The sequence below is a fragment of the Desmodus rotundus genome, chromosome 11 (genome assembly GCF_022682495.2).
Source record: "Desmodus rotundus isolate HL8 chromosome 11, HLdesRot8A.1, whole genome shotgun sequence".
Taxonomy (NCBI): Eukaryota; Metazoa; Chordata; class Mammalia; order Chiroptera; family Phyllostomidae; genus Desmodus; species Desmodus rotundus.
In genome coordinates this window covers 1,623,970-1,649,157 of record NC_071397.1, presented here as the reverse complement: position 1 = coordinate 1,649,157, position 25,188 = coordinate 1,623,970, and the positions used below count along the sequence as shown (strand labels likewise).

General features: G+C 46.3%; 2 protein-coding genes across 2 annotated transcripts; one reads left to right on the top strand and one right to left on the bottom strand.

Moving 5' to 3' along the window:
- The first annotated feature begins 516 nt into the window (after positions 1–516).
- Positions 517–7,818, top strand: LOC123479457 (SLA class II histocompatibility antigen, DQ haplotype C beta chain). Its single transcript, XM_045193052.3, has 6 exons — positions 517–707; positions 2,533–2,802; positions 5,579–5,860; positions 6,359–6,469; positions 6,904–6,927; positions 7,494–7,818. The coding sequence occupies exons 1-6, from the start codon at positions 605–607 to the stop codon at positions 7,505–7,507; spliced, it is 804 nt and encodes a 267-aa protein (XP_045048987.2). The 5' UTR covers positions 517–604; the 3' UTR covers positions 7,508–7,818.
- Positions 7,819–17,077: 9,259 nt separating this feature from the next.
- LOC112302160 (SLA class II histocompatibility antigen, DQ haplotype D alpha chain) lies at positions 17,078–23,713 on the bottom strand. Its single transcript, XM_024557754.3, has 5 exons — positions 23,554–23,713; positions 19,087–19,335; positions 18,375–18,656; positions 17,946–18,120; positions 17,078–17,784 (listed from the first exon to the last, which is right to left on the bottom strand). Exons 1-4 carry the CDS (start codon positions 23,633–23,635, stop codon positions 17,966–17,968), a joined length of 768 nt encoding a protein of 255 aa, XP_024413522.2. The 5' UTR covers positions 23,636–23,713; the 3' UTR covers positions 17,078–17,784; positions 17,946–17,965.
- Positions 23,714–25,188: the final 1,475 nt, after the last annotated feature.

Genomic DNA, 25,188 nt, shown 5'->3' with positions numbered 1-25,188 from the left:
AACACGATCCACATTTTCCAAAGAGAAGCGCAAGGCAAAAAGAGGTTGAGTAGAAATTTGTTGACTCTCACAAAGCACATTCGAGATAGAGCTTCAGCCCCAAACCATTTTCCCTCAGAGCCCTGCTCTCCCCACCGCAACTCGAGCCTCCTGGAGTGTTTAAGGTCACAGAAGGGAACACCTCTGGGACAGCAATTTTCTCTCCCCTGATAGATGATCCCCACTTACTCCCCCCTACTAAAAATCTCAAGTATAAGAGCTATAGGTTTTAAGTAAATATCACAAAGATGTCTACTCAAGTCATTTTTCTCTTTTGGTTCTGTAAACCCCTAAGGCATTCGATCTTGGATCTTCTATAACAGAAAATCTTCAGTGCACTTTGATGAAGACTAGGTTCCAGGCATAGGTACAGAACCTTCTTAAAAAAACATCTGCCCAGAGACAGATGAGGGTGTTCAGCTGCAGTGCTGATTGGTTCCTTTCCTGGGGACTCTCCTATCCCACCTTGCATGGACACTCACAGGGTTTTATTCTCTGAAGTCCACCTCAGAGTCATCAGGTGGAGCTGTGTTCACTACGATTCCCTCTGCCTTTGTTCTGAGTTATGTCTGGGAAAAGGGAGATCCCCAGAGGCCTTTGGACAGCAGCTGTGATGGTGACGCTGGTGGTGCTGAGTGTCCCGGTGGCTGAGGGCAGTGACTCCCCACGTGAGTGCAGGGCAGCCGCTGCCCAGGGCCAGCAGCCTGGGGACCAGGCTGTGAGGGACTGTTGGGCTGGGGCGTGGGGGACTGTGACCTGAGATTATGTTCTTTTATCCCTCGTTTCCTCTCTTCGGGAAAGGGAGCTGTGTTACATTCTCTTTGTCACCTTCCCATGAGAAGGTGAGGGCAATGCCATCCCTCAGGCCCAAGCCCGGGGATGCCACAGTGGGAGGGGGGAGGTGGTGTGGCCCTGCCACCAGTGACAGGAAAGCGGGTTATTTTTGAAGCTAAGAATTTCTCCAAGGAAGACACAGCAGGATTTGTCCTTTCAGGGTCCCCCAAGATCTAGTCCGGACTAAATATTGGGTTGGCCAAAAGTTTGTTTAATGTTTTCTGTACGACGGCTCTAGTAGTGCTTAATTGTCTTTAACTTCATTCAAAATAACTTTGTTAGATTGTACGTGACACTGTCCTGTCAGCGTACATTTTTTAAAAATCATTCAAAATTGGTGAGCTTTTGTGCAGCCATTTTAGTGTTGAAGATGGAAGAGAAGATGCAACCTTTTTGGTGTGTTATGCTTTATTATTTCAAGAAAGGTCAAAACGCACCTGAAACATAAAGAGATTTGTGCAGTGTGTGGAGAAGGTGCTGTGACCGATCAAAAGTATCAAAAGTGGTTTGTGAAGTTTCTTGGTACTATTGACACTGTGGCCAACTAATTCTTTGCTGTCGGGCTGCCTTATGCCTGGGAGGATGCTGAGCAGCACCCTGGCCTCTAGCAGGGGAAGAAGCCCATAGCGGGAGACAGCCGGCACACTCGAAGTCTCCAAATCAATAAAGTTATTGGTGAAAATGAAAAATGCCTTTTGTTTTATGGAGAAAACCATACGGACTTCTTGGCCAACCCAATACTAAGGGATTTGAGTTGGGAAAAGGTCGGCAGCGGTGGGCTCTGGTCTCAGAATTGAGGGGCAGGACCCCACTCCCCTGAGTGGGAGAGGAGGGTTCCGCAGGTGAACTCCGGGCCCTCGGTGCGGCGGGCTGACTGGGCGACCACGGACAGGGAGCCTTAACTGCAGGTTTCACTGATGTGGGTCAAGCACTAAGTCGAGTGGGATTGAGAGTCTTGCGCTGAGTTGGACTGAATTTCAGAGAAAGGAGAGTGTGAAGAGGGGAATGGCGCATAGACAGACCATTTGCTTCGGACCCAGGACTCTCTTCACGCGGCCTCTCCGTGGCTCTTCCCAACGCCCCACGCGTGGTATTGTGGTCTTTGAGCACAGTGACAGTTGTGCCGGAGACGCTCCGAGTGACCCGTCCAGGCTGCTAAACGGCGCAGTTTAACTGGGTTCTAATGCACCCGATCGAAAGCCTGTGCTCTTCGCTCGAGTGAACGTCGCTGTCGGGCGTGGGCAGGTGCCCGCCCCTCCCAGCGGGGGCGCAGGGGTGGAAGGCACTTTGGGGGTCGGGACGGGGACGGCTGAGCTCCAGACCGCTCTCGTCCCTGCCTCCCTCGAACTCTCGGGCCTGTGCGGGCTCTGGTCCCCGAGGCCCCCGGGGTTCTGTGGAGAGCGGGCTTTCCTGCGACAGCGTCCCGACTTCTCCGAGGGCGGGGATGGACGTGAGGTCGCCCGGCTGCCCGCCTGGCCAAGGTGTGCGGCTGGGGCAGGGACCGCGAGTCGCAGCGCCGGTCCCCTCCCGGCGGGCAGGAGGTTCCGAAGCCCGGGGCGGGGGACGGGGCGGGGGAGGGGGCGGCGGGAGGAGCCCCCCGCAGTGTCCGGAGCGGGCGGGTGCGGGGGCCGCGGGCTGACCGGGCGGCGTTCCCCGCAGGGGACTTCGTGTTCCAGTTTAAGGGCCTGTGTTACTTCACCAACGGGACGCAGCGGGTGCGGCATGTGGAAAGATACGTCTACAACCGGCAGGAGTTCGTGCGCTTCGACAGCGACGTGGGGGAGTACCGAGCGGTGACCGAGCTGGGGCGGCGGGACTCCGAGAGCTGGAACCGGGACAAGGACGACCTGGAGCGGAGGCGGGCCGAGGTGGACACGTTGTGCAGACACAACTACCCGATGGATGAAGCCATGACCTTGAACCAGCGAGGTGAGCGTCGCGCCGGCAGGGGCGGCCTCTGGGGCGCAGCCCGGGCCGCAGGGGGGACGGGGACGCGGGCGACCGCCTTCCAGCCCACGACACCGCGAGCCCGGCCCCGGGCGACCCGCGCCGCCTGCAGCCCCTCCGCCCATCCTGCACCCGCCCCGCGCCCCCCCTCCTCTGACTAGCTGGTGAGCTCAGTGAGCCTTTGCGGGCGACAGCAGTGGATAAACGTTCTCAGCTGCCGTCCGCTTAGGCTCAGTAGAAAACAGAAGGGTAAGCGGGGCTTTAAAAACTGACTTCGTGAATTGTTTTGTGCTATGTTGCTTAATGTATTAAACTCAAATTGTACTTGGATCTTAATTTAGGGCTTGTGAATGCAGAGTCTGAGGGGGAAAGTGTTTGCAAAAAGCAGAACAACACTTCAATGGTTTTGTCAGGCAGAAGGCAATTTCGCAGAAAAGCTCAACAAATGACTCAATACAGCTGAAGTTTTGGAGTAAATAAATTGGTGCTGTTAAATTATTGAATAAAAATAGTTTCAGGTTTCTTTGCCCCAGACCCTGCCTATCCCCCTCCCCCTGCCTCCCCTCCTCCCAGAACCATCACCCACTTCCAGGGGAGCTATTTTGCATGTTAATTGTATCCATTGAATGAGCATCTATTTCTTGGGGATTGCCTTACCACATAATAACATGTGTATTATGTGATTTAATGTCACAACTACTTGTGTGTTAGAAATTAGCATCACCACTTCAATAGACTAATATTGGTACCTAGTAAACACTAACCCACATTCACTCACCAGGTCCTGAAGCCGCCCCCAAAGTACACAGGTCATTATGTTCTGTACCACAGGTACGTAATGGAAGCAAAGCCTCGTTAAAGCCGGTTCTGACCAGAAGCAGCAGAATGAGCCTGTTCTTGCCTATTTTCAGTGCTGGTGACACAAAACGAAACTTTCGGGGGATTGAAAAGTCACTGACGAATCCCCCCCCCCCCCCCCCCCCCCCCCCCCCCCCCGCTCTGACCCCAGTGTGAGACACGCCCGTCCACAAAACTTGCAGCTGGCTTTCCACTCTCCTGCCTTCTGACCCACATCCTAATCCCACCAAGTACTTACATTTTTCCTATTTCAGGTCTTTGTCATAAAATTTATTCTGACATTTTTCTCTTGAACTTGTGCCCTTTGTTTTTACTCTGTCTAAGCTGACAGATTTTATGAGGCCATCTAGCCAACCATGATCTTAGTTTCCAGGCGGGAGACCCTGGACAAGAGTTAAAGTCGAAGCTGAACACGTGATTCCTTCCAGGTGAAGGCTCAGGAGTGCCCTACACATAACAGGGGTGCTGAGCTGCCTGCTGACCTCGGCTCGTCTCACTTACTTACAGGTTCAGCTTACATTCTCGGTAACCCAGGCCCGTCTCTGCAAGAATCTCAGATTACTTTCTACAGAGAACATACACGATAGTAAGGTCCAATTTCAGAACAAGGAAGAAATTCTTAATAGTAAGGGGATAGAGTAAGGTAGGCTGCTCGTAACTCAACTCACTTGTATCTTTTAAAAAAATTAGGGAAAAAAGTAAATAAGTGAATATAACATTATCAAATAGATAAAACACGTGATATGTTTACTGTACTTTCACACTGTGGGAATAAAGGAGATGCAGTAAAATGGCTGGAGAGGTACAGGATCGGAATGTAAGTAGGTGGGGATGGTCATGGCATATCTGGCCGTGAATAGCAGCCTGAGAAGATAAGGGAGTGGAGACAGGAATCTGATGTTTTTTAGTGATACTTGTTTTCAAGCTTCCCTTTCTTTTCCTTCAAAAATTACAAACTTTTGAAATGACATTTTGTGTTCGTTTTACTAGGCAAGTTCTATAAGGGCAGGGGCCATGGTCTGCTGTTTCTCCGTCCTTTGCTAATGCTTGTGAATTTTACATGTGTTGACTAAATGAATCAGTAAGTGACTGTAGTATAGGTGGCTTGCATGATGTGGACGTGGAAGTCCATGCATTTAATAACACACGAGTTCACGGGGAGTTTCCGCAGAGGGGCATCTGAGCTAAGGTTGGGCTAAAGCTGGGAGGGATGCTCTCTTGACAGGTGACATGTACGAGGTGCTCTTCCTCTTCAACCCTGTTGGTGTTACGCGCTGAGAGTCGCAGAACACAGCCTGTCAGAGAAGCGTGGCTGCGGAAGGAGGGTGCGACGGTGACTGCTGTCCTGCTTTGTTGGACGTACAAGTGCCTGTACATTGTTAGTCCCAGCCCATGTCACTGTCTGTGAGGCGTGACCAGTGCTGACGGTCTCCTGGGCAGCAGGAGACTCAAAGCTGATGGATTTTCCCTACTGTGCGGAGCAGCGGGGCCAGCAGAAAAGAGTGTCACTGCCCGGTGTGAATCCTAGAGCTGACCCAGTGGTCTCCTTCACTAGGGAGGGTGAGGGACAGGAAGTCCAGGTTCATTATACTTGTTTTTAAAAATACAATGATAGTGGCCTGGATAATACAGCAAGTTAAAATTTTAAAGGGCTTCATTTTTATCAATTGGCATCAACAGAATGACTCCCATAAAATGATTACTATTATCTCTTGAGACTGAGAAGTGGACTGACTGATGAGTGTATTTGAGCTAATGAAGTGGCCCAGCTTGGATCCTCATCCCAGACTCGGAGCCCAGGGCTCTTGCCACTATGGTACATGGGGGACTCTCCCCACGGGGGACACCCCATGTGGTCTCACATCTCACGTTGTCTGTTCCTGTCTGTTCCTCCCCTCAGTGGAACCTACTGTGACCATCTCCCCATCCAAGACAGAGGCTCTAAACCACCACAACATGCTCGTCTGCTTGGTGACAGATTTCTATCCAGGCCAGGTCAAAGTTCGATGGTTCCGGAACAACCAAGAAGAGACAGCCGGCATTGTATCCACCCCCGTTATTAGGAACGGGGACTGGACCTACCAGATCCTTGTGATGCTGGAAATGATCCCCCGGCGAGGAGACGTCTACACCTGCCACGTGGAGCACCCCAGCCTCCAGAGCCCCATCACAGTGGAGTGGAGTAAGGGGCCCTTGCTTCCTTCACTGTGGGCCCACGGGACAGAGAGCAAGCAGAGCTTCCCCTGGCCCATCCCACCTCATCCCCTATCCCTGATGTCACTACTGAGCTGGACATCATAGGACGTGAGAGCCATGGCCTGGCATCAGCAGATTCCTGGTCTCATTGTCTTTCCAGACACTAGGGAGGTCACTGTGCATATCCTGGTCCCAGAGCACAGCCCTGAGAGCTCTGAAGGATTGACTCTTGCAGCTGGTGACTGGGGTCGCAGGTCCAAGATTAAAGATGTGTCTCAAAGAGCAGGGATCTGCTTCCCCCTCTCTCTTACCCACCTGTGGTGTCCAAGGATTTCTTGGCTGGTCCCTCCCCTGGGGGTGGTCAGAATGGAGAACTAGGTTCCCCTGGCACCTCCACCTCCTCTACCTCAGACTGGACTTTAGGTTTCCCAAAGGGCCACGGTGGGTGTGGGCATAAACACTGACCTCAGGCTCTGCTACCCAGGGGCGCAGTCTGAATCTGCCCAGAGCAAGATGCTGAGTGGCGTCGGGGGCTTCGTGCTGGGGCTGATCTTCCTCGGGCTGGGCCTTTTCATTCGCCAGAGGAAACAGAAGGGTAAGGAACTCTGGGGAAGTCGGGGAGATGATCTGTGACTGAGGAAGGTGTCTGCTTCTAGGTGTCTTACTTCCTGACCTGGAAGGAAGGAGGCTCAGCTGGTGGTGGGAGGAGACAGAACGGCCTAGGGGAGGCTTTGGGCTCTGATTGCACTGGTTGAAAGGCAGCCCTGGCGCAGACAGGACCAGTGGTGTCCTAGCACCTAGAGCTCATCATCATCTCACTGGTCCCCTTCCTCAGGGTGTTGCCCTCCCTTCCTTCTGGTGATGTCCATTCATTGGGGATTTTAGCTTGTGGCATTTAAGGCCTTGTGGCCAATGGGTAGGGAGGAAATAAATTTTCCAATTAGGTTGTTTATCTCATTTCTCTTTGGAGTGGGAGAGACACTGGTTGTTTGTGTAACAAGACCTTTTTTGTATAACTTCCTTTTGTAGGATCTCCCGGGCCTCCGCCAGCAGGTACTGTTTCTGCTCTGACTCAGTAGGGGTAGGGGGGGTGTGAGGGCAGGCACATGGCTTATTCCCTGCCAGGGGGTCAAGAGTTAGGGGAGGAGTTTGCTCAGTTTCTGTAGGACCCCCTGGGGTTTGTTGGGCAGAACCAGGGTTTAACTTGGGTGCCATCTTCCTGTGAAACTTGGAGCCAGAGCCACGTCCTGGGTGTCAGACACCAGGACGATGCCCACTTTGTGCCACATGTGGTGGCTACTGCCTGTGGGCATTTATAAGTGACTGCAAGAGGCTACTGATGGTAGAAGGAAGGTTAGTTATTAAATTTGCTTAAAAAGATGGATGTGCTCAAATATCCCCCAGCCCCAAAGCATAACAGCTGTTCTTCTGCCTTCTGCACATCCGTGTGGAGCTGAAGGGCATGTCCTTTTGGTTGGGCTCACCTTGACGCAGATATTAGGGGAGGTGGTGGCCCGATGCCCCAGACCTCAGCGTTCTCCGATGCTGCAGGGGCCCTGAGAAGAGGGCAGAGGGGCTGTGTTCAGAACGCTGGGTGCTGACCGCTCTCTCCTTCACAGGGCTCCTGCGCTGACTCCGGAGGACACTTTGACTGGGACTGGCTGTTTCTTCTGTAATGCCTGCTTGCCCCGGCCCAGAATTCCCAGCTGCCTGCCTGTCAGCCTGTCCCCCTCTGAGACCAGAGTCCTGCAGTGACTCCCGTGCAGTTGCTGGGTGGCCTCCTGTGACCCTGGAGTCTGGGCCTGGGGGCGGCCAGCTGAACCTACTCAAGGCCCCGAAGTGTTTTGTTGTTTCTATTTCCTCCCACAGACTGTTCAAGAGAAGCACGTTAAAACCTTTGCCTGACCATAGAGCCTTTATCAAAATTAAACGTGTTATATGTTATCTGTATACCGAGACTTCTTAGCTGGAGGGAGGCAGGGAACTCCTGCAGAATGAGAGGAACATACTTGGTTCCTTGAGGGACACTGGAGGCACCTTGGGGAGCCATGTGAAGAGTGGGCAGAGGAGAGGAAAAGCTGTAATAGCATAAAGAATAAAATACAATAACACATTTTAAAACCTTAGGACAAGTGCTCGTGAGGATGTGGAGAAAAGGGAATCCTCATACACTGTTGGGAGGATTGGAAATTGGTGCAGCCACTAATGGAAAACAGTCTAAAGGTTCCTCAAAAACTATAAATTAACCTGCTGCATGATCCAGTAATTCCATTTCTGGGTATGTATCTGATGAAAACAAAACCACTAATAGTAAAGGTAACGAGTACCCCTATGTTCATTGCAGCAATACGAATAATAGGCAAGATATGGATGCCCCCTAGATATCCACCATTGGAGCAATGGGTAAAAAATACGGAATGTCACACACACACACACAGAGGAATATTTTCAGCAATAAAAAGTAGTAAAATCTCGTCATTTGTACATGGTTGGTCTGGAGAGTATTATCCGTAGTAAAATGTGTCACACAGAGAACATAAAATACCACGTGATACACTTACGTGTGGGATATAAAAACAAAATAAATGGACAGACAAAGAAATGTGGGCGGAGGAGACAGAAATCAATTCAGGCATTGTCCTTCCCGGGTCTCTAGGCTGACATTCAGGGCGGTGGCCGAGGATGTGCTGGCCCCGCCTCCAGTTTGGTGAGAGGCGTGTTTGTCAGCAGGTGCAATTACCTGGGCACAGACCGAGGGGCCCCTGGTGTCACAAAGAACCAAACTGGTGTTTCAGATATATCTGGGCAACTCCCATTGGTCAAGGTCAATTTTTATTTTTGGAAAAGTCTAACCAGCAATAAAAGCAATATTTTTTGGTTCCAAATGCCTGAAACCCGACTGAAATTTAGTTTGTTCATGTTGCAGAGAGGCCTGGGGTCAAGTTGGTTTCAGGAGGGACCACATCCAGATGTTCAGTGAGGTCTTGTCTCCGCTTCCTGTTCCATCTCTACCTGTGCCGCTTTATCTCTTTGTTCCTGCGTATTTTTGTGTGTGTCTCTCTGCGCTTTTTTGTGTCTGTCTCTGCATCCCTGTGTCTCTTACTCTTTCATTGCATCTCTGTCTCCCTATTTTTCTCTAGCTTCCCCTTGTCAGTATTTACCTGCATCTTTCGACCTTTCTGTATTTCTTTTTGCATCCCTCTCTATTTCCTGCATTTCTCTCATCACCTCACAACTTATCTGTGTTTCTGTGCACGTGTGTGCCTGTCTCTGTTGTGTGTTTCTAGAGTGTCTACCAGAGTTTGAACAATTTTAGGAAAGATCATGATCGACCACATCTGAGTACCATGCACACCTCTTAAAAACATCATCACATAAATATGTGGGATGCAGATAGCCATTCTCCCCCCTAAGTAGGAACATGGACGGGGCCTTTCAGATCTTGGCGATGCTGTAAATGACTCCAAACCCCAACACAGTGGAGGGGCATAAGGGGCAGTTTGTTTCCTGTGGACCCCAGGAGATAAAGGGCAATTTCCTCCGCCTCTAGGGTACCGTGTTGGTGATGCTGACGCACAGTCTTGTCATCCCTCGTCTCCTGCACAGTCGTCCCCTGACGGCACTGCTGAGCTAGAATTCTCAGAGGACAGAGCTTTCCTTGTTGGTGGACACAGTGACCTGTGACTCCTGATGACGTTCTCTTTCCAGGGTTAAGGAGGTTGCTACCCACTGAGGCTCCCACAACGTGAGCCCAGCACTGAAAGCTGGTCTCTATCTAGGTCTCTGGGAGCTTCTCTTCAGGGTCTGGAAGGCCATCCATTGAGGAGCAGGCATCCCCTCCTCCCTGCTCCCTCACCCACTCATTGGGCCTGAGGAGCCAATGGAAGCTCCTTCCCTCTCCTGGATGAAGTCAGAAGGGAGAACTAGGCATTCTTGCGGCCACTGTCTTCTGTACCCCAGGCAGTAATGCAGGTCACCAGGCACGGGCAGTATGAATGTGTGGACAAATACTCTCAGGACGATTCTGTTCCCAAGGTCATAGTTTGAATCTGCCCAGAACAAGATGCTGAGTGATCAGAGGTTTTGTGCTGGTTTTGTCATCTTCCTAAAGGTGGACATTGTCATTTACCATTGGAGTCAAGAGGGAGTGACACTTAGGGGAATGGAGAGGATTTGTGCTGGGTGTCCAGGAAGCCTTTGGTCTTTGTATGTAGCTCTTCGCATTTGACCCAGCAAAGACAAAAGGCAGGGAGGGATGCTGAACCAGACCCGGAGCTTAGGGAGACATTGACACCTGACTTTTCTAGTTGAAACATAAGCTCTATTCTGAGGGTAACTGATAGACTGTGGGGGAGCTTTGCCCGCAGAGACCCCCGGCTGCCACGGATGAGAATAAGTCTACCAAGACATGATCTGCTTGGGGAGGAAAGGTGGCCGATCTCTCAAAGGAGAAGGACCAAGAGCCTTTCCCTCAATGGGCTTTTATTAGGTTCAATTTGCACAGGAATACAGGTAAAGCTCATCAATCATTGTCAGGCAGTAAGGATCAAACAATAGATAACATACAAAGAACTCTGAGGGCTTATTCTGAGTCAGGGTCAGTTAGCTAAAGGGCCATAAAACTTTGGGAAACAAGCTCATTTCATTCTTGGACCCTTATCAGAAAACTGAGGGCATTCTTAGCAAAGCAGATTTCACAGGATTTTATGCATTCTTTCTTAAACCTGATAGCCCCGGGGAATCTGCTCTTTCCAGCACAGGGCTGCACCGCCCTCTGTCATTGTTTCAGGCTTAAGTCAGGCAGGGGAATAAGGCAGCCAAGAGATTAGGAGACTTCTTGCAGACAGAATGAGGACTCAGGCTCTGTCAAAGCTGAGGGGCGAGGGTCCATCACCCCCTTTTTCTATAGCCCCTTAAGTCCTTCCCTGTGGGCCTCTTCATGACCATGCCTGTCTTAGGTCGTCCCTCCCTTGAGGAATCTTACCCGTCATTGGCTAACTGATCATGCACTGGGGGCCAAGCAGGGTGAAATGAAATGGGCAGAGGTGGCGCCCCTGCCAGGGAGATAAGCTTTGTCTTCTTAGTGGCTTATGGTCCCAAGGTCTCTGACTCAGCCTTAGCCATGGGGGTTTACAGGTTCTGAAACCAGGCAGGGCGGTTCCCAACAATAGACTATATTATGGGACATTCGTATAGTTCCACATTGTCACACGGGTCCCCCTGCTGGAAGAGTCTTTTTAACGAGAGGGTCAGAGTCTTCTTCCCTTCCAGTGACAGTTTCTTAGAGACAACTATTTTTTTTTGTACTCGGATTTCATTGGGTAATAGGATCTTTAACTGATAATTTAAACAAACAACAAATACATTCTTTATAAACAAGTTTTCCAATAAAAAAGGCAGTGTCTTAGTAGGCATACATCTTGGAGACGGGGTATGGGTGTAGTAGAGGAAAGCCTGCTAGTATTCAGCCTTTGGCTCCACCCTGCATCGTAACCTTCAGGGACAGTGTGCTCGCCAATATTCCATAAGCTTGTGCACATTTCCCAGATTCCTCGGTGGTTAGGGTGGGGTCATGTGACTAGTACCAGCCAACAGAACTTAAAAGTGGCTGTAAGCTCTGTCTGCTCTGTGTTTTCCTACTAGTGCAAGTCTGAAGGCCATTGCTGAGGTGAAGGCGTACAAGATGCTGGAGACTCATTACCTGAATCCCTTGAGTGTCTGTAGAATTGAGTCCCACTTGCTGAGTTAAACCCTGAGATTTAATGTTTACTGCAGGTTAATACTGTAGTGCAGCATAACCTTGCCCTTCCTGATTATCTTGGAATGTTTCACTTAAGAGAAAGAGCTCATAATAAGGGGAGCCAGTTGAGTTAATGGAAATTAAGAGATGATGAATTTCTAAAAGCATTTATTTCTTTGTTTGTTTTCACCCCCCGCACCCTCCCCCGCAAAAAACCACATGTATTTCCAGTGACCAGAACATGCTTCTGGAGTGATGCTGCCCTGGTCCGCCTGGACTCCGCCCTCTGGTACTGAAGGGTTTGTTCCCTGGGTCGCCAGCTGACAGTCCTCAGCCCTTAGGCCTCCTCCAGAATTGCCTTAGGTGAGGAGAGCTGCCTCACCCACCCCTTCCCAGGGGCACTCTCCTCCGTGACTGCTCAGTGTGGGGGACAGAGGTGCCGAACCTCCCCCTAATTTGGGCCGACTCCAAAGAGCTCTGGCAGCTTCCGAACTCTGCAGATTTTGATGAGGACCTCATTTGACTGTATGATAGTTCAACTTCTGAAACCCTGCCTTAAACCACAAGTCACCTCACATCATCCCTTCGGTTACTGTTGTGATTTCCATGCATTTATTCTTGTGTCTTCATCCGGTCAGTGTGGCGCTCTTGGAAGATGGCAGTATCTGCCTCTCTGCTCTCCCTTTCTCCTCCCCTGCACACTTGCTCGTGCCAAACTGCACGTGGAACTGCACCGTTTCCTACTGTCAAAGTCAAAAATATTAAACTTCTGCCGTAACAATGATTGTCTTGGGGGTTGCTCAGAGCTGATTTCTAAACGTTGAAAAAAGTTGTTTAACACTTTTTAAATATCAGTTACGCTGAATCTCTTTTCAGTGATGCCCTGGGCTGTCTTCATAGTCTCCCCTTAAAAAAAAAAAAACATGTCAAAGGTTTTGTTTAATTCACTAGTTAATGAGAGAACTGGTGTGATGTAACAGGTACAGTAGCCTCTCTTGTCCACAGTTTCAGTTACGTTGGTCAACTATGGTCTGAAAATATTAAATTGAAAATTTCAGAAATAAATAACCCAAAATATATTTTGAGAGAGAGAGAAGTAGAGATACTGTATTCACAGTATGTTGTTATAATTGTTCTATTTTATTACTTGTTACTAACCCCTGTGCCTAACTGATGAATTAAACTTGAGCAGAGGTGTGTATAGAGAAAGCACAGTATATATAGGGCCTGGTTTCAGGCATTCACTGGGCGACTTGGAACATATTGCAGGTGGATAAGGGGGAACTACTGTATCAGGAAAATCTTTTTTTAGTTTGTAGGTATTTCTTCTCTTCGGTTCTATTTAGATAGAGTTGACATATGACATTGCATAAGTGTAAGGAGTACAACATGATGATTTGATAAACTATATATTGTGAAATGATCACCACAGTAGGGTTGGCTACCACCTCTACTATCTCATGTGATACCCATTTTTTGTGATGAGGACATTTGAGATCTATTTTCTTAGCAACTTATAGTATAAGACATCGTTAACTATAGTTGCTCTGCTGTACATCAGATTCCCAAGAACTTATTCATTTTAAAGTGGAAATTTGTACCTTTAACTGACATCTCCCCATTTCCCTCACTCTCTAGGCTTTGGCGACCACCATTCTGCTCACTGTTTCTATGATTTTGCCTTTTTCAGATTCCACACGTAAATGGTTTCATTCCATATCTGTCTTTCTCTATCTGACCTATTTCATTGCAGGAATGCAGGTACCTCTTCAAGATCCTGATTTCATTTCCCCACAAGTGGGGTTGAGAACTTCCATACTGCCCCCCACAGTGGCTGCACCGGTCTGCATTCCCAGTAACAGCGCACAAAGGTTTCCTTTGCTCTTCGACCTCACCAGCACTTGTTACTTCTTGTCTTTTTGATAATAGCCATTCTAACAGGCATAAAGTGTGATATCATATTGTGGTTTTGATTTGTATTTCTTTGATAATTAGTATATTGAACACTTTTTCATGTTCCTATTGGCCATTTGTATTTCTTCTTTGAGAAAGGTCCTTTGCACATTTCAAAATTGAACATTGTTTTATTGCTATTGAGTTGTATGAGTTCCTTATATACATATTTTGGATATTAACCCCTTGTAATATGTGTGGTTTGCAAATACCCCCCCTCATTCTGTAGGTTGTCTTTTCATTTCGATGGCGGTTTTCTTTGCTGCGCGGAGATTTTGGTCTGACGTCGTCCCACTTGTTCATTCTTGCTTTTGTTGCTTCTGCTTTGGGTATCAGATCCACAACGTCAGAGCCAAGAAACACGTCAAGGAGCTTCCCCTATGTTTGCTCCTAGGAGTTTTAAGTTTTCAGGTTTTACATTTAAATCTTTAATTCTTTTTGAGTTAATTTTTATGACTAGTTGAAGATAAGAATAAAACCGCATTTTTTAACTTGTGAATATCTAATTTTCCCAGCACATTTATTAAAGAGACTGTCTCTTCTACACTGAGTATTCTTGGTTCTCTTGTCGAGTGTTAGTTGACCATATGGACGTGGGTTTATTTCTCAGCTCTCAGTTGTGTTCCCTTGGTCCGTGTGCCTGTTTCTATACTAGTACCGTTCTGTTTTTATTAGTGTCGTTTTGTAATATAGCTTGAAATCAGGAAGTATAGTGACTTCAGCTTTGTTCTTTTAGAAGGATTTTGGGGGAGCTATTTAGAGTCTTTTGTGCTTCCATACAAATTTTAGAATTGTTTTTTCTATTTCTGTGAAAAATGACATGGTAATTCGGTAGGTATTACATCGAATCTATGGATGGCTTTGGGATAGTATGGACATTTTAACAATATTAATTCTTCTGACCCATGAATACAAAATATCTTTCCATTTATTTGTGTCTTCTTCCATTTCTTTCATCAAGGCCTTATAGTTTTCAGTGCTGTCTTTCTACCTCCTTGGTTAAATTTATTTCTAAGTATCATATTGTTTTAGATGCTATTGTGAGTGGGACTGTTTTCATTGTCAGACAGCTCATTGTGAATATGTAGAAATGCAACTGATCTGTATGTTTATTTTGTATTTCTGCAACTTTATTGAATTTCTTGATTAGGTCTAACACTATTTTGTTGGAATCTTTAGGATTTTCTACAAATAATGTCATATATATATATTTTTTCTTTTTTTCTTTCTGGTTTGGATGCCTTTTGTTTCCTGCCTAATTGCCTTGGTTAGGACCTCCAATGCTATTTGAGTAGAAGTGGTTAGAGTGGGCACCTTTGTTTCTGATCTTAGAGGAAAAGCTATTAAGCTTTCACCATTGAGTATGATGTTAGTTGTAGGCTTGTCATATAGGGTCTCTATTGTGTTGAGGGACATTCCTTCTTTACCCAATTTGTTGAGGGCTTTTTTTTAATTATGAAAGGACACTGTATTTTTATAAATTCTTCTTTTGTGCCTATTGAGATGGCCACGTTAATTCCACCTCTCATTCCACTAATGTGTATCACATTTATTTATTTGCGTGTGTTGGACCATCCTTACATCCAGGGATAAATCCTGCTTGATCATGTTGTATGATCTTTTTAATGTGCCGTTAAATTGTTTGCTGATATTTTGTTTAAGGATTTTACATCTAGTTCGATAAGGAACATAGTGTCCTTATCTGGCTTTGGTATGAGTGTAATGCTGGCCCTACAAAATGAGTTGGTAGTGCTCCCTCCTCTTCAAATTATTGGAACAATTTGAGAAGGATTTTCATCAATTGTTCTTTAAAGATTTGGTAGAATTCACTAGTTAAATCATCCGGGCTTTTCTTTGTTAGGAGGTTTTGATTACTGATTTAATTTCTTTACTTCTTATCAGTCTGTTCAGATTTTCCATTTCTTCACATTCAGTCTTGGTAGTTGTGTGTTTCCAGCCATTTTTACAATTCTTCCAAGGTGATAATTAGTTGGTGCATAATTATTCATAGCAGATCCTTAGGATAGTTTGTATTTCTGTGCTATTAGTTGTAATGTTTCCCCTGTGTATCATTTTACTAATTTGAGTCTCCTCTCTTTTTCTCTTAATGTTGTTAAAGGTGTGTCAATTTTGTTTATCTTCTCAAAAACCTACTCTTAGTTTTGTTGATCTTTTTCTATGTCTTCTAAACCACTATTTAATTTGTTTCCACTCTGAACTTGTTATTTCTTATCTCTTGTACTAACTTTGGAGTTGCTTTGTTCCTCTTTTCTGGAGTTAGTTTGTTCCTTGAGGTGTATATTTAGGGGTTGTTTTTTTTCTGGAGATCTTTCCGCTTCTTAATGTAGGCATTTATCACCATAAACTTCCTCTTAGAATTGCTTTTGCTTCATTTCATTAGTTGGTATGTTGTGTTTCAATTTTCATTTGTCGCAATATATTTTATGATTTTCCTTTTGATTTCTTTGACCAACTGGTTGTTCAGCAGTATGTTAATTTTCACATATTTGTGAATTTTCCAACATTCCTCTTTTTTTTAAATTTCTAGTTTTATACCATTATATAAAGTTAGAAGATACTTGATATTATTTTAAACTTCTTACTTTTTTAAAGACTTGTTTTGTGATCATTATAACATATGATGAATCCTCCACCCCTGTTGTCCTCCACCCCTGCCACCCCTTACCCCACACACCACCCTGCCCCGCCATCCCGCCATGCTTTCTCTCTCACAGGCTCATGCTTTCCTTTTGGTTCACAGGCCAGAACTCAATCCACTGAGTTACACCGGCCAGGGCGGCTCATGCTTTCCTTAGCCAGGAGCAGAGAGGGCCAGGGCACTCGGTATATCGGGCTGATCTGCTGCTCTCGGGGCCCACAGGGACACCCAGGGATTAAGTGGGCCTGACTTCAGCTTATCTGCTGGGACACACACTGCAGCCACATTCCCTCTCCTGTCCCTGACATACGATGGTAGCACAGGAAAACATACGTGGTTATGTAGCAGGACTTCCCTCTGGGAGGGGAGGCAAACTACACCTCTACTCTAAGGACCCAAAATATGTCTGTGGTTTTTACTCCCACCCCTTTCCATTTGTTACCAATGTTAAGTAGACTGAATATTTGGTCCTTCTCAGATACACACATTAGTGTCATATTCCAATGCTTTCCTAATTAACGTCCACTTATTCTCCCGCCTAGAGAATTCCTATCTCCTCAAGGGTAAAGAGAAGAGAGGAACACTTCTAATATCATTCATTTTTTATAAATTTAAAGTTTTGGGAAAATTTTTTGACTTTTGGTACTTTTGAAATTCAAACTTTCTTTCCCTTCTCTGTCATAACTTTTAAAAGCTGTATTATAGTGAGTATGGACTTCCTTCTTGGTTTTTGTGTTTCTGCTGTAACAAATGCACACCAACGGCACAGGGTATTTATTATCTTTATTGATGCCCGAAATGAGGGGTGAGTGGCAGTGGCCGAGGGTGGAAACCACATGAAGAGAGAAATATTTTTTAAAAAAATATTTTATTTATTTCATTTTTTAGAGAGGGGGAAGGGAGGGAGAGAGGGAGCGAAACATTGATGTGCGAGAGAAACATCAATTGGTTGCTTCTAGCAGGCCCCCAACTGGGGATCTGGCCCACAACTCAGTCATGTGCCCCGACCAGGAATTGGACCAGTGACCTTTTGGTTCATAGGCTGTCACTCAACCCCCTGAGCCACACCTGTCAGGGTAATAGAGAAATCTCAACCTCATCTAAAATACCAAAAATATCATCAAGCTATAGTTGGTTGTGTTACTGAGCATGAAATACGATCTGGAAGATAAAGTCGAAGGGGCCTGAAGCATAAGGGTTTGCCATTTTTAGCCACGGTCCTAGTCAGCCCTGTGTTAAAAGAAAGGAAAAAATTCAACAAAAGTCCGCATAAAGGGGATTTATTGCTCCCATGGAGCTCGGGGTAGCAAGGAATTAGGTAGATGGGTGGAATATCACAGGGCCCCCCATGGTAGGTAAGGACTGAGAAAAGAAAAAAATTTCGGGAGATGAGGGGCGAAACTCCAGCCGTTTGCAAGCTCTGAGAGAATAGCAGCTGAAGCCCCAGAGACGAGACAAGAGGAAGGGTAATGGAAGAGAGAAGGACTGTGACGAACTCGCCAGAGAATAGTGCTCGGTCATCTAGCACGTCCACTCTTCTCAAAGACTCTCAATGCGCCTGCAATGATAGGACAGACCGGAGATCCATAGGTCGTAGGGGATCCTGTGAGAGCTTCATGCTGACACACGATTCTACAATTTTCCAACCACAATTGTGCCCACACCCTCTCCCCACTTTCATTCCTCCAGGTCCCAGCTCTAACAAATCTGAATCCTTACCTTCCTTCCTGGAGCGTGACTCACAAGGGCCCTGGGTGTCTGGAGGCACCACCTGGGCGCAGGCCCTGGATAATGAAGACGGTGCCCACCACGATGCCCACGAGGCCCACGGCCAGCCCCACGGCGCAGACCACAGTCTCTGTCAGCTCTGACATGGGAGTAGGAATCTCAGGCTCTGTAAAAGTGAAGTTGTGGAGGTCAGAAGGTAGAAGGCTGATTCACATGCCTGTGTGTAAGATGGGGAGGGAGGGGTGGTGTTGGTTATACAACGACTTGGCACCATGTCTAGGAAGAATAATAAAGTCTACCATTACCAATCCTTGAAGTGTAGAAAACAAGCTTTGGGACATAAATTTAGGAGCTGGAAGGCAGGATGTTCTGACCTGATGGAGAAAAGAAGGCACCAACACAGGTGGAACTCGTACACACCCCAGTGTTTCAGAAGTGGCCCGTCCAGGCCCCAGTGCTCCACCCTGCAGTCGTAAATGTCGTCGGCAGAAGGCAGGAAGGTGAGGTAGCTGATCTTGAGGAAGGAATGATCATTCTTGGACAGGAAGCTGGTTTCGGAAACACCCTGTGTGACTGGGTGCCCATTGCTTAGCCACGTGATGTTGACCACAGGAGGGAAGATATTGTCCACGGCACAGATGAGGGTGTTAGGCTGACCCAGCTCCACTCGAGACTTAGGAAACACAGTCACTTCAGGAACCTCTGTGATGAGGAAACAGTGCTAGAATTAGAGTTGCAAATAGCTCTGCCCTGAGGTTCCCGTTGCATCCTGGAGGAGCCCACCCACCATTTTCCATTCTGCTTGTGTACCATTACACACTGCCTGTGCTTCATCCCCGTGGGCTTCATCCTCTGAGGGCCTGCTTGCTAAGGCGGGAGGTCTACAGCGCCTGTCCTTGAAGGATTCAAGGATCACAATACGGGAGCAAGAATCTTTGTATTACATGGAAATATGCGATTTGTAAGGAGGGAGAGGATGGGGGCTCAGCAATTACCATGAGAAGATCTGGGGACTCCTTGGAAAGGAGAGAATTTTACAGAGTAGTGAAGGGTATCTACCTGAGGCAAGAAGGGAGTGAGGCCTGGTATGAAGGGGTAGACCCAGTAAAGAGCCAGATTGCTGGACACGCACCATTGACAGCCGCAGTAGAGTTGGAGCGTTTAATTAAGACTTCCAAATTGTGTTTTGATGTAGCCACTTCTCTCAGTCCACCCTGTGGGTCAAAACCTCCGAATTTGCTGAACTCAGGCAGCCGCCAGATTGTCTCCTTCTTCTGCAGGTCCACGTAGAACTCCTCGTCTCCGTCAAATTCAAACGTGTACTGGCCAGAGGGGCCGTAGGACTGGTAGACGCTTGTGCCATAGGCAGCAACGTGGTCAGCTGATGAGTTGGGGGTGGGGAGCAGGGAGGTGGAAAACAGGGAGAGAAAAGGATCTTATTAAACAAAGTGACTGACTTTGAAACATTGTGGGCTCCCCCTTTGGCAGGGTTTTTAGACAATTCCCAATGTTCGCTTCCTCCCCTTGGTTGTCCAATTAGAACCCAGCCTGCCTTTCCATTCTAACGTAGGTTCCGCAGAAACAGAATCTCACGGGCTTGTTTACTGCTGTTCCCTGCAGGCCTAACTCAGTGCCTGGCATGTCATGGGCTTATGATAAATACTGTAATGGGATGAAACAAAGAATGAATGAGTGATCGTGGCATTAGCTTTGCTTCCCAGAGATTCAGTTTATCAGAGAATCTGTTTCATAAGTTTTTCTCTCACTTAATTTCTTCATCAGTTAATAGCACATTCTTTATGGTTCCTGTCCCTGCAGGGCTGGTTCAGAACAGGGTCCTTCTGTACAAAGATTCCTTCCTCCTTTTTCTTCTTTTTAGCCAAGGAAAAGCACTCAAGATCCTATTATTTTAAAGGAGTTTCTTTACTTTAGGGGATAAGAAAGAGTACAATAAGGGCAGTGACAATATTACAAAATACATAAAACATAAACAGCACTTCTAAGTTCTCTGTGTAACGGTAGTGATTCTTAGAGGAGAGCACCCAAGTTCCTCTAAAATAAAAATGAAAGTTTTATCAGATTTTAGATTTCTGCTGTGCCTTACCCCGTTTTTTTCTTGAAGGACATTATGAAACCTCTCCTTTCTCTGCCTCAACACTTGCATTTGTTGAGGATTCGGGGTACATTCTGGCCCTGCACTTCTCTGAGGATGGAAAGCAGATGGGCAGCCACAGGCCGACTCTGTCCAGCTGAGCCTGACTAAACCCCTTGTCCAGACACATCTGAGCCTGTTAGCATTTCCTCTTCCCACCCCTCCTCATTTACTGAGCATCAGCAAGGTTTCGGACATTGTGAGGAGCAGGGAGAGAAACAGGCATCACGCACTGTCTCTGCTGTCAGGGAGCTTATTGAGTGGGGGGAGCCTCAGGTGAGAGAAGGAGCCAGTACGGGGTGCTGGGCTGAGTCCTCCACAGATACCTCATCTGTAATCAAACCAAATGACGTTATCCTTTCAGGTTCCCAGGTCTTTACAAAGGTCTGTTTTTCCCCCTGAAATTATCTTTTAGGGTTTTCTAGATACATCCAGTTCATTGTTGAAGTTTCTGTTTAGCTACTAACTTTTTAGCTAGGTTCCGTCATTACACATACTTTTGACCACATTATGGTCTCTAACCCTTCCATCCAAATGTCCTTCTTTATAAGTTTGTCTGTTCCTTGTGCCCACCCAGCAGGACCCCCTTGGTTGGTCTCTTAAAAGGCCCTCCAACAAAGCCTCCTCATCCTAATAATGGATCTTCTGACTCCTTTTTCAAACATGAATATATGCGATTATTCTTTTCACCTGGAGTGCGTCCTCAGCGGCCAGCTGTTGTGGGAGAACCGCACACTGCTGGGCCAGCTGGGACTAACCCACCTCCCCAGCTTTGGCCTCCCGGTCCGCTGTCCTGCTCTCCTGCACCACACTGTCTTCGCTGCTAACTGAGCACCCTCTAGGGAGCAGACAGCACATCTCTCCTCTTCGCCAGCCCAATGCTTAGCTTGCTGTGTGCTCCCACTGTGTATTAAATTGTCAATTGCTATACTTAAGGATCACAGAGATTTGGGGAAAGACTGGCAGACACAAAGGTAGCAGAATCCGATGAAAATAAGACTCAGCAGTGAGCAGGGCCTGCATTATGTGTGAGCCCTAAGCACTGTTGCTAAGTAGTGCCTTCCCCCCCAAAAAAAAATATTAAAAAGTCATATTTTATGACCATACATATTGGTATAAAGACAAAGATAATCCAGAGTAAATTAAAATAGTTTCTTCTACCCTAAAAGTTCATTTTTCTTCTAATTTTTGAAGAAATTAAAGTATTTTCATGGGGCCCTACAGGTATTCAAGCCCTTGGCCTGGGGCCCACTGTGTTAATGGGTAAGTCGAGCCTGACCAGGGCACCCTGGTGTAAGGGTGAATGGGAAATTTGTGCGTGCTCTGGAGAAGCACGTTACACTTCCACCACCAAACTAAGAAGGAAGGGGAGCAGCGTGGCTAACAAAGTCACCGAAGGTTAGAGTGACCTCTGTTCCACTTCCCCTTTGAATGATTTGTCTTTTCTGCTTTGGTTTTTACAACCCTCTCTTCATGCCAATGAAACAGCAGGGGAAAGAGCCAGAGATGGATCCTGGAAAAAAAGAGGATGAAGGAAAGCAGGGAGAGAGGGTAGAAAGAGGTAAACAGCAAAGGTGGAGGGGCCCAGGGGACCCCATAGTTACTCTACACTTCCTCCTACACTTCCTTTGATGGGGTGAAGAACAGGCCATTTGGGCTGACAATTTGAGACTAATATAATTTAATTCACCAAGTTTTCATCATAAAGTTCTCAATTTTTTTTTTTTTTTTTTTTTTTTTTTTTTTTTTTTTTTTTTTTTTTTATGGAAAGAAGAATTTATTATTTGGCATTGTATGTAAAGAAAACTTCCTATAGTAACAAGACTCTTATTCAAAGAAACAGGAGGCTAAAGAATTTGGGCATTTACACTTGTCTTCAATTGAGGCCCACCCAGAAACTTGAGGAAAATATCCAATTGTATCCTTGACTCTAAGTGTAGTCCAAGGTATTAAACAAAGAAACTTTACGACAATACTCAATATAAGCTAAAGTCATTGTTGGCAGGACTCTAGGCTTTCTTCCAAGATTCTCAAGGTACTTCATGGCATAAGGTGAGAGAGCAAAAAATACATATTTATAAAGAAGATAAAGAGGCCTATATTTGTGCAGTAACTTCATTGTGCTAGGCATCATACTAGCTGTTATATACAAATACGTTATCTTACTGAATCATCTCAAACATACTAGGATGTAGCTTTTTTTTTTTTTTTTTTTTTTTTTTTTAAAGAAAATGAAACCTTCATTTATTGTTTATGGGAGTGTAAAATATTGCAGTCACTGTGGAAAATAGTCTGGCAGTTCCTCAAAAAATTAGAGTTAACATATAACCCCAACAATTCCACCACCAGGTATCTACCCCAGAGGGATGAAAATGTGCCCACACAGAGACTTGTACACAGGTGCTTACAGCAGTCTTATTCATAATAAAGTTCTCAATTTTAAGATAACGATATTCTCTACTTTGTTAATGAAAAATTAAAAAGCTAACCTGTAATAGGAATAATGTAAAAATAAGAATATCATTGACGTTTATAGGTCTTCATTACTTAGGAAGTATATCTACACACCTATTTTACTTGATAATTTGTGAGGTGACTCATAAGAAGTAACTGATTAAGTGAGGACCACTCCCCACCTGTGCCAGTTCTCAGCATGGAAATGTATGTAAATCTGAGACAAAGCAAAGAACCCTTCTTTACAGCTACATAGTATTCATGATTCACAAAACTCTTTGCCCCAAGATAACTACAGGAGAAATGTATAAAAGGCTCAAAAAGTTGTTCAGCAAAATTTGGGAGCCATAGTTCATGAATTTTTAGTAACAAAACACCCACTCGTGAAAACATCCCCAATCTTTGCGGCAATTGTGCATGGATGCACGGAGCCCGCAGACTATACCCACGGACCCAGTATCAGAGGCACAGTGATGTCCCTGGTGAAGTGGGCAACAGCACATGTAGCAAAGGGAGTGGGTTGGGGCTCTGGTTTTATTTTTTTAATTAAAAAAATTATTTTATTGTTCAATTACAGTTGTCTGCCTTTCCACCCTCCCCCACTTCCCCCCATCCCAGTCAAACCACCCTCCCCCTTGGTTTTGTCCATGTGTCCTTTACAGTAGTTGCTGGAAACCCCTCCCCCCACTGTCCCCTCCCCACTCCCTCTAGTTATTGTTTGTTCTTAATTTCAATGTCTCTGGTTATATTTTGCTTGCTTTTTTCTTTTGTTGGTTATGTTCTAGTTGAAGGTGAGATCATAGGGTATTTGTCCCTCACTATCTGGCTTATTTCACTTAGCATAATGTTGGGGGCTCTGGTTTTAAAAACAAGGAAGGACCATAATTTTTGGATCTGCTTTTGGACTATCTACTATTCTGTGCAAGTCCACCTCTCTTACCCACCAATTCTCTTTCCCAAGTCTGGTTCCCACTCACTTAGCAGGGCACTCACCCACAATGTCTTCACCTCCACAGAGACTCATCATGGTGATCAGGGCGAGGGTCCCCCAAATCAGAGCTCTGTTTAGGATCATCCTCTTCTGGAGGTGGTCTCAGCAGTCGCCGTTCTGAGTTGTAGAGCTGAGAAAGAAATCTAAAAACCCCCAAACCAAAGCCTGTCGATCAGGATCTGGCCAATCAGAAAAATCCCCTACGATGACACCTCAGTTGCCAGTTGAAAAGTTTGTAGTAGAGGCCTGGCCGGGATTGGGAAGTCCCCTGGTTCTGATGCAGCCTCCACTCCGAGTGGACCCGAGGGAGTTTCCTGTGAAAGGAGGGGACCATTAAATCACGATCTTCTCTCCTGCGTGTGTGTGCCTGCTGGTGGCCACAGGGGTGGGAGTTTCTGGGAAGCCGCATGGATAGATGCAGTCGTTGCTAACATGGTGTCTTTCAGGATTTTCGGGGTTACAACCTTCAAGGATTCCCCAGAGTGGATTCCCCTCCCCGACAGCCCAGCCCAATCCCCGTCCCTGGTCTCCGTGGGTGGCTTAGCCGTCTTTCTTTTTGTATCCACGGTGCATATGGACTCCAAATTTTGAGCTGACCCACTCACTCCTCAAGGGCATCTCTGCCTGTGGCAGCCAAGGAATACTTTTGCCTTTTCTACTCGTATGAATGCTGTTGAGTAAGTTATTATTATTTTTTAAAATACCCTCAAAAGCTCCAGTATTTGCACCTGGGGCAATAAAAGGAGTTACAACGTAGCGCTTCCTACAGTAACTGCATGGTCTCGCACCTGAATGTCCCCTGCCTTGCGTACTCTTCCTGCTCTGCGGTTTGCTGCTGCCTGTGTACATTTAAAGGAAATTTGAGGGCATTGATTATAGTAAAGAAAGCTCTGCTGGCTCACTCCAAGATTTTTTTTTTTTAATTTAAGAACGTCAAATAAAATGCTAAGGGAGAACGAGGGGGATTGCTGTGACTTAGAACATTGATTCTTCCCTTCAACTTGCTGGATCTTTTCATAGCCTTTATCCAGCCACGTGAAATTTCCATATATTTGTGAGGGACTAGGGAATGAGCTAAAGCCACAGGAGGGAGACATTCTGTTTCAGAAGAATTCATTTTCTGTGTGTTTTGGAAGCCACAAGGTCTTAGGGGTTCCATTTGGAGTCAGCTACCCTGTCGCTGTCAGATGACCCCCCGTTTCTCAGCCGTCTGTCTTACCTCATGGTGACACGACATGAAGAAGGGGAGACAGAAAAGCCCTGTGTCTGGGAGCTTCCTGGTGCTGGTGACCAGGCCTGGTGTTACCAGGAGCTGCCTGGTGCTCACAGCCAGCTTCTGGTGTTTTCTTGCTGAGCATAAGCAATTCAATAGCATATCAGTATTGGACACATACTCTGCGGCCATGGTGGGTCAACCCAGAAAATGAGGTCACTCGGTAACCGTCTGAATACAAACAAAACATGAACATTTCTGAACCACAAAAGTGACCAAGCTCACCACTCTCCCAGATAACATGAATGACGGCCGCTTCTTTTCTTTAAACCTATTTTTATTGATTGATTTGAAAGGAAGAGAGATTTGTTGTTCCACTTACTTATACGTTCATTGGTTGCTTGTACGTGTCCTGACCAGAGAC